The sequence below is a fragment of the Oncorhynchus mykiss genome, chromosome 5, assembly GCF_057628025.1.
Source record: "Oncorhynchus mykiss isolate SJ-2025 chromosome 5, ASM5762802v1, whole genome shotgun sequence".
NCBI lineage: Eukaryota > Metazoa > Chordata > Actinopteri > Salmoniformes > Salmonidae > Oncorhynchus > Oncorhynchus mykiss.
The window spans coordinates 2,610,805-2,620,610 of record NC_143026.1 but is presented as its reverse complement, the minus strand read 5'-3'; the positions used below and the strand labels follow the sequence as shown (position 1 = coordinate 2,620,610).

The 9,806-nt window shown below is 42.9% G+C and overlaps 1 protein-coding gene across 6 annotated transcripts in view; it reads left to right on the top strand.

Moving 5' to 3' along the window:
- kiaa1958 (KIAA1958 ortholog) overlaps window positions 1-6,370 on the top strand; it is a 56,357-nt gene extending 49,987 nt beyond the window's left edge. For all 6 annotated transcript variants that reach the window (XR_016495817.1, XR_016495818.1, XM_090233577.1 and 3 more), the window contains 3 exons: window positions 4,421-4,615; window positions 5,250-5,407; window positions 5,574-6,370. Coding sequence is in view for 4 of the 6 variants with exons in the window: in XM_090233577.1 (XP_090089703.1) it covers window positions 4,421-4,615; window positions 5,250-5,407; window positions 5,574-5,723 (503 nt within the window). In the remaining 2 variants the exon portion in view is untranslated. The remainder of the gene's footprint in view (window positions 1-4,420; window positions 4,616-5,249; window positions 5,408-5,573) is intronic.
- Window positions 6,371-9,806: the final 3,436 nt, after the last annotated feature.

Genomic DNA, 9,806 nt, shown 5'->3' with positions numbered 1-9,806 from the left:
ATTGTTATCAGGAAATATTTCAAAAGTCTGGAAATCAGCTGTTGTTCTGCCACTCCTTCAGGACGTGGATAGTAGAGATGTTAATAACTATCGGCCCATTTCAAGGCTTCCTGGTCTAGCGAAGATTCTAGAAAACTTGGTAGATGTACAATTTTTATTTTTTTTATTTTTTACCTTAAATGTATTTTGAATGTAAACCAATCAGGGTTTAGGCCTGGGCATCCAATCAGGGTTTAGTCCTGGGCATCCAATCAGGGTTTAGTCCTGGGCATCCAATCAGGGTTTAGTCCTGGGCATCCAATCAGGGTTTAGGCCTGGGCATCCAATCAGGGTTTAGTCCTGGGCATCCAATCAGGGTTTAGTCCTGGGCATCCAATCAGGGTTTAGTCCTGGGCATCCAATCAGGGTTTAGTCCTGGGCATCCAATCAGGGTTTAGTCCTGGGCATCCAATCAGGGTTTAGGCCTGGGCATCCAATCAGGGTTTAGTCCTGGGCATCCAATCAGGGTTTAATCCTGGGCATCCAATCAGGGTTTAGTCCTGGGCATAGCACTGTTACAGCTTCCACTTTAGTAGTTAATAATCTTGTCAATTCTTTAGACACTACGATGACATGTTCTGCTTTGTTTGTGGACCTGTCAAATGATTTTGATACTGTTGATCGTGCTATTTTATTGAATAAGTTGTCCTCGATAGGTCTGAGCTCTGACACCTGTTCATGGTTTCATGATGATCTTAGTGACAGAACTCAGGCCATCCTGATGGATGGGGTTAAGTCTGAATTTCTAGAGGTACATAAAGGTGTACCACAGGGGTTGATTTTGGGACTTCTCATTTACTACTAATATAAACACCATTGGTCAATCTGTTAAATTGTAAACTTCATCTATATGCAGATGATACCATTATGTCTACTATTGTCCCGACTTTTGATCTGGCTGTGTCAAAACTACAGTCAGATTTTATAGCTATGCAGGAATATCTAGCTGATGTGCTTAAAACAGGGCAAAACTAAACTCATGTTGTTTTTAAAACTCTCGTAGGCATGTTTCAGATGAACTACATGTTCTCCAATCGAACGTGTTCCTGCATATACAGTTCCTTCAGAAAGTATTCAGACCCTTTGACTTTTTACACATTTTTTTATAATAATGACATCACAATACCCCATAATGACATCACAATACCCCATAATGACATCACAATACCCCATAATGACATCACAATACCCCATAATGACATCACAATGCCCCATAATGACATCACAATACCCCATAATGACATCACAATACCCCATAATGACATCACAATGCCCCATAATGACATCACAATACCCCATAATGACATCACAATACCCCATAATGACATCACAATACCCCATAATGACATCACAATACCCCATAATGACATCACAATACCCCATAATGACATCACAATACCCCATAATGACATCACAATGCCCCATAATGACAAAGCGAAAACAGGATTTTAGAAAGTTTTGCAATTATATTACAAATAAAAACTGATACCTTTACATAAATATTCAGAACCTTTGCTATGAGACTTGAAATTGAGCTCAGGTGCATCCTGATTCCATTGATCACCCTTGAGACGTTTCTACAACTTGATTGGTGTGCACCTGTGGTAAATTCAATTGATTGGACATGATTTGGAAAGGCACACACCTGTCTATATAAGGTCCCACAGTTGACAGTGCATGTCAGGGCAAAAACCAAGCCAAGGTCGAAGGAATTGTCCGTAGAGCTCCGAGACAGGATTGTGTCGAGGCACAGATCTGGGGAAGGGTACCAAAACATTTCTGCAGCATTGAAGGTTCGCAAGAACTCAGTGACCTTCATCATTCTTAAATGGAAGAAGTTTGGAACCAACAGAGCTTCCTAGAGCTGTCCGCCCGGCCAAACTGAGAAATCGGGGGAGAAGGGCCTTGGTCAGGGAGGTGACCAAGAACCCGATGGTCACTCTAACAGAGTTCCTCTGTGGAGATGGGAGAACCTTCCAGAAGGACAACCATCTCTGCAGCACTCCACCAATCAGGCCTTTATGGTAGAGTCGCCAGACGGAAGCCACTCTTCATTAAAAGGCACATGACAGCACGCTTGGAGTTTGCCAAAAGGCACCTAAAGGAATCTCAGACCATGAGAAACAAGATTCTCTGGTCTGATGAAACCACGATTGAAGTCTTTGGCCTGAATGCCAAGCGTCATGTCTGGAGGACACCTGGCACCATCCCTACGGTGAAGCATGGTGGTGGCAGCCTCATGTTTTTCAGCGGCAGAGACTGGTATCCATTAAAGATATCCATAAAAAGTGTTGTTTAAAGTTTGCCACAAGCCACCTGGGAGACACACCAAACATGTGGAAGAAGGTGCTCTGGTCAGATGAAACCAAAATTAAACTTTTTGGCAACAATGCAAAACGTTATGTTTGGCGTAAAAGCAACACAGCTCATCACCCTGAACACACCATCCCCACTGTCAAACATGGTGGTGGCAGCATCATGGTTAAAATTGATGGGAAGATGGATGGAGCCAAATACAGGACCATTCTGGAAGAAAACCTGATGGAGTCTGCAAAAGACCTGAGACTGGGACGGAGATTTGTCTTCCAACAAGACAATGATCCAAAACATAAAGCAAAATCTACAATGGAATGGTTCAAAAATAAACATATCCAGGTGTTAGAATGGCCAAGTCAAAGTCCAGACCTGAATCCAATCGAGAATCTGTGGAAAGAACTGAAAACTGCTGTTCACAAATGCTCTCCATCCAACCTCACTGAGCTCGAGCTGTTTTGCAAGGAGGAATGGGAAAAAATTTCAGTCTCTCGATGTGCAAAACTGATAGAGACATACCCCAAGCGACTTACAGCTGTAATCGCAGCAAAAGGTGGCGCTACAAAGTATTAACTTAAGGGGGCTGAATAATTTTGCACGCCACCATGGTACTCTGTGCACAACGTTGACATCAGCAAACCGCTCGCCCACACAACGTCATACACGCCATATATGTTGAGGCCAGTTGGACGTACTGCCAAATTTTCAAAAAACGACGTTGAATGCTTATTTTGGAGAAATTAACATTAAATTATCTGGCAACAGCTCTGGTGGACATTCCTGAAGTCAGCATGCCAATTGTATGCTCCCTCAAAACGTCAGACATCTGTTGCATTGTGTTGTGTGACAAAACTGCACACTTTAGAGTGGCCTTTTATTGTCCCCCAGCACAAGGTGCACCTGTGTAATGATCATGCTAGCGTCCCACCTGGCCAACATCCAGTGAAATTGCAGAGCGCCAAATTCAAAAACAGAAATACTCATTATAGAAATTCATAAAACATACAAGTGTAATACATCGGTTTAAAGATGAACATCTTGTTAATCTAACCACGGTGTCAGATTTAAAAAAGGCTTTACAGCGAAAGCATAACATGCTTATCTGAGAACATCTCCCAGCAGATAAATCATTACAAACAGTAACCAGCCAAGTAGAGGAGTTACATGTCAAATGATGTTTCTAATTAATCCTCAGGTTGTTTTTAGTCATAATGATCAATAATATTTCAACCGGACAATAACGTTGTCAATATAAAAGGTAAACAAGAAAGGGGCGCTCTCGGTCGTGCGCATGAAAAACCTCTGGGACACTGTAGGGTCCAGTCATTCAGACTGGTCTTACTTCCTCATTTTTCAGAATACGAGCCTGAAACCATTTATAAAGACTGTTGGCATCTAGTGGAAGCCATAGGAAGTGCAATTTGAGTCGTAAATCAATGAATACTGTAATGGCATTCAATAAAAAACTACAAAAATAAAGAAATATCACTTCCTGGATGGATTTTTCTCAGGTTTTCGCCTGCCATATCAGTTCTGTTATACTCACAGACATTATTTTAATGGTTTTGGAAACATTAGAGTGTTTTCTATCCAAATCTACCAAATATATGCATATCCTAGCTTCTGGGCCTGAGTAGCAGGCAGTTTACTTTGGGCACGCTTTTCATCCGGAGGTGAAAATAGTGCCCCCTAACCTAATGAAGTTAATCAGCTTCTTGATATGCCACACCTGTCAGTTGGATGGATTATATTGGCAAAGGAGAAATGCTCACTAACAGGAATGTAAACACACGTGTGCACAAAATTTGAGAGAAATAAGCTTTTTGTCCGACACTTCTTATTTCAGCTCATGAAATATGGGACCAACACATTACATGTAATATTTTTGTTCAGTATAGAACATAATTAGGTCTAGTCTGAGGCTACAAACTGTACCTGATCATCATCAGCAGGGGTGGGGGAGGCATGTGGATGAAGAATGACACTCTATTATACATCCAGAGTTAAAAACATGGCGTGATGTTTCTGCCAGAGACCATCGGTTTAATGTTTTTTTTCTTTTCCTCAGAGAAGAGGCGTGGTCTTTCGTCCAGCCAGATGGAGCTGGGGACGGGTAGCTCCTCCCACATGGGGGTGGGTTTCCCTGATGAGGGCGTGGCTTTTGAGAACCCCGCCCTATTCGACAGCTTTGAGGAGGTGGAGCTCCACAGGGTGATGAAGAGCTCCAAGAGGAGCAGAGATGGAGAGAACACACGAGTTAGGAGTAAGTACTGTAGATGGCCCTTAAACGGAGTCGGGACTACAGTACTGTAGATGGCCCTTAAACGGAGTCGGGACTACAGTACTGTAGCTACCCCTTAAACAGAGTCAGGACTACAGTACTCTAGATGGCCCTTAAACAGAGTCGGGACTACAGTACTGTAGATGGCCCTTTAACAGAGTCGGGACTACAGTACTGTAGATGGCCCTTAAACAGAGTCGGGACTACAGTACTGTAGATGGCCCTTAAACAGAGTCGGGACTACAGTACTGTAGATGGCCCTTAAACAGAGTCGGGACTACAGTACTGTAGATGGCCCTTAAACAGAGTCGGGACTACAGTACTGTAGATGGCCCTTAAACAGAGTCAGGACTACAGTACTGTAGATGGCCCTTAAATAGAGTCAGGACTACAGTACTGTACCCAATACCATAGAGTTGGATAGAGGGCACACTTGGACCAAAGCCTGGTGATGTCGCTGAATCACAGAAGTGGCCAATGCGAAGATAGGAGATGAGCTCTCTAGTACTGAAACATGTCGAATAAAGAGTTGAGAAATCAGCTTTTTAAACAACAAATGCATTTGTTTTACTATTACTTAACCCCGTCGGTCCTGTCTCTCTCTCTCTCTCCCCAGTGAAGAACGTGGTGGGCGTCATCGCCAGGTACATGGCGGCCCTGCAGGAGTTCAGACGCAGCGTCTCCATGAAGGTGGCGTTCGACCGCGTGGGCGTCGACCGCAACACCATCTCACGGACGGCCGCCATCGCCGAGCTGAGCCTGGCCGCTCCGGAGGTGAATCCTTCTTATCGTCCGATGGGGACATTTTAATCTAAGGCTCTCCATTGAGCTTTTTAGTCTGGGATTAGGTTTTTATCATTTGTGTCTGTCATTGTATTTATTCAGTGTTGTATGTATTAGCTGGTCCTTTGGGGGTTAATAAAGTATTATTTAATCGTAGGTGTTCCACGCTCTGCCACCTTGGGACGAGAAAGAGGAGACGCTGGCTCACTACGCCCACCGCTGCAGGCAGGCCATGGACGACACCATCAGAGCCAAGATCAAAACCATGAAAACCAAGGGAGACCTGCTGCCCATAGTCAGCAAATAACCCCAGAGACGGAAAGTGTGTCCTCGGATGCCTGTAGGACAAACCAGACCAACACCATCTGCGGTAGATTACCTGCTCGTGTTTTGACGAACGGTGGCAATTTTAACATGTAGAATCGTCAGGAAATTAAAAGAAAATGGCGGCTGATGTTCTGTGGTCAAAGGCGATGGGACGGCTGTGTACGGCCTACGTTCTTCGTGTTGGTCTGTCTTGTCCTTATGATAAAAGCCTGGTCCACAGATCTGTTTGTGCTGTCGTGCCAAGTTGGAATGACGACACAAACAGGTCTGGGACCAGGCTTGCCCTCTGATCCCCAGTGATGCTCGACTGCCATTTCAAAACAAGTGAAATGTTGTTATTGCTCCATTCCATTTGTCTGGCCACCCCCACTATGACCTTAACCCATCAATGATGACAGACACCATGACTATCATTAAAAACACATTGTAGTGCACAAATGTTTGATTTACTGTAATGTGTAACATTTATTTAGTCTTTTGAACGATGTGCTAATGCTTTGAAGTGTTTTTAGTAGTGGAGAACAACATTGGAAAATACTGTTCAAATAAGGATCTTATTTTTGTCAAGAGATTTTCCGGTACTTTTGGTGGTGTGTGTAGTGTTGTTTTTAAAGAGATTCTCCAGTACTTTTGATGGTCTGTGTAGTGTTGTTTTTAAAGAGATTCTCCGGTACTTTTGTAAACTTTTCAGCCAGTAGTTTTGAAAGTATCGCTCACGAGCCAAAAGGAGTCCGTGAAAATTGCGTACTGTGTCACTGCGCTCGCTGTGTGTGCGCATCTTGCTAGCTGTCACTCAAATGGCGAGAGGTTGAAGCTCATTGGTTGAAACTCAAACTGCTAGAGGGCTGGCTCACGTGGAAGGAAATGGCACAGCTTCCAGAAAAACAGGTGCTTTCAAACTAGGGATTTTAGGGCTAATTGAGATGAGATGAGTTTGCCCCTTTAGAGCACCCGTACTGATCCAGTGATGTCTGAGGTTGTGTACATTGTCACTCGTGGGAAAGGAGGAGAGCTGTCGGGACAGCCTAAATCCTTACCCGGTGAGAAGAAACGAGCTCACAGTTCAGTACTGCTTGCTCTGGGGCTTTCCAAGTCATCATGCAGCTCCTTGAAGAACTCTATTCAGGGCACTGTGGTGTGAATGAAGGAGATTGCACGCAGCTACTTCTGGTGGCCAGGATGCAGTTATCAAAGACTAGGCCAAGTGTTGTTCTGCATGTCACATGACGAGGAACGTGCCTTAGCTAGCGCTGCTACACTCATGGGACTTCCCAGAGGGGCCTTGGCAGCGAGTCCACATGCAGGCCTACTGGAGCAAGGTTTCCTAAACTCTGTCCAGGGCTCCTCCCTGGGTGCACGTTTTGTTTTTTTGCCCCTAACACTACACAGCTGTTTAAAATAATCAAAGCTTGATGATGAGTTTTGCTAGGGGCAAAAAAAACACCAGAAACCTGCACCCAGGGTGGGCCCTGGGACCGAGTTTGGAAAACCCTAGACTGGAGAATCGTATGTTCCTAGTCACACAGCAAATGGCCTGAGGTTGCAGTGATGAAGAACACTTCAGCAGAGAGAGCCATCGAAAAGTTAGTCAATATTCAGTCGCTTCGGCTTGCCAACGCAACTCGTTAGTGATAATGTCCCCCAGCTGGTGTTTGAAGAGTTCCGGTCATTCATTGAAGCAACAGAATCCATCACATCAAAATCAGCGCTGTATCACCCTGCAACGAACTGCCTCGTCGAAAGATTAGTCCAGACTATGAAGCAAGCTTTAAAAATCATCACAAGGAAACGGGTCCCTCAACACCTTCCTGTTGACCAACAGAAACACCCCCCCCAATAAAAAAAAATATCTGGTCGGGAGTGTCCTTGATGCCATCTCTTGCTGTTGTGTCCGTAAACTCCAAACTGCTCACCGGGTGGTGTAGTATGGCTGCCCTCTACTCCGACCTCTGTGTTTCTGAGGGGTCAGACTAAAGCACAAGACATTTCCATACAGCATCAACAGAGACAAGGAGGCCATACTTGCAACCATTTAAAGTTAAATAGGTTCTCCAGGCAATGAAATGCATTGATTTACTTGTGTGTGTGACAGAACACTAAATTGTAGCTTGTCCCATCAGATAACATGGCACATGTTACATATTAAAGCATTAGACCTCTCACTGAAGGCTTCAGTCATACAAACATTATATTTAAATCCAAGCTGGTTCTCTAGCAGATCAGTAAGACTGTCTCACCCCATGTTCAAGAATGGCCTTTTTATTCAGATTACAACCTCTCCCTTTATTCAAGGGAGAGGGGCGGCAGGGTAGCCTAGTGGTTAGAGCGTTGGACTAGTAACCGGAAGGTTGTAAATTCAAACCCCATAGCTGACAAGGTACATAATCGTTCTGCCCCTGAACAATGGCAACCCATTGTTCCTAGGCCGTCATAGTCGTTCTGCCCCTGAACAATGGCAACCAATTGTTCCTAGGCCGTCATTGTAAATAAGAATTTGTTCTTAACTTGTAAAGGTAAAATAAAAAAAATAAAAAATAAAAATTCAGATTACAACCTCTCACTAAGGCCTAATCTTTGTAAATGTTATCATAAATGTGACTGGTGAAGTTATGTCACACATAACTTGCTAACACATATGGAAATGTGTGCTCCACCCAAAATCACAACCAACTAATTGCAGCGTTACCACAAAAATGGAACAGGCAAGTAGAAGTGGGGAAAAAGTAAGCAATGTGTCTGTTGGCCCTGCATTAAAGACCAAAATTGGTTAAAGAAAATTGTGATACATTAAAAAGTATACCAGTTTCATTTAAGTACCAACATTTTTTGCAGCTGTGCCATATATAGTTGGTAAGAGATTTGATGTACTGATTCTATGGCACATGGTTTATGAACAAAATGACACCGTATTCAAAACATACAAAATTCTGGTTAATTTAAGACGATGAAATTCTGAAGATTTCAAGAACGTTGAAAGTTAACTCAAGTGCAGTCGCAAAAACCATCAAGCGCTATGATGAAACTGGCTCTCGTGAGGACTGCCACAGGAAAGGAAGATCCAGAGTTACCTCTGCTGCAGAGGATAAGTTCATTAGAGTTACCAGCCTCAGAAATTGCAGCCCAAATAAATGCTTCAGAGTTCAGGTAACAGACACATCTCAACATCAACTGTTCAGAGGAGACTGTGTGAATCAGGCCTTCATGGTCAAATTGCTGCAAAGAAACCACTACTAAAGGACACCAATAAGAAGAGACTTGCTTGTGCCAAGAAACACTGGACATTAGACCGGTGGAAATCAGCATCCACAATCATCCGGCCTCAATCAAATTGAGATGGTTTGGGGTAAGTTGTACCACAGAGTGAAGGAAAAGCAGCAAACAAGTGCTCAGCATATGTGGGAACTCCTTCAAGACTGTTGGAAAAGCATTTCAGGGTGAAGCTGGTTGAGAGAATGCCAAGTGTGCAAAGCTGTCATCAAGGAAAACTTTGAAGAATCTGAAATATATTTTGATTTGTTTAAAACTTTTTTGTTACTACATGATTCCATATGTTATTTCACAAGCTATGTTCGTAGATTACTTTCTAAATATAATCAGTTAGTTACCTACCAAAAATTGTAATAACTAATGTGATTTTGGGATTACCCAAACGCAGTAATTTGATTACCTTGTTACTTTCGTATTATATAAAAAGGATCCATCAAACACATTTGACGTGTCATCATATTGGTCTCTTGACTAGTGGTCAAGACTCGCTCAGAACAAACTATAAAACGTGCGTTTTTTTTCCAATGCTGAATTGAATGTTGGGGAAACAGAAAGGTGTCGGTGTATTTTTTTCACAAACATCCTTTCGGAATTTAAAAATAATCCAAGAAGTAATTTAGTATATTCAAAAGTATCTGTAATCCAATTACAATATTTTTTGCTGGTAACGTAATTGATTTGTTTTGTCATCAAATTACGTAAACAGTAAACCCAACCCTGGTTCCTTCTATGTTGTAACAATATAACGTCTGGGTTTAATATAATGAGCAAATTCCCAAGTAAAAAGGTCCAAATG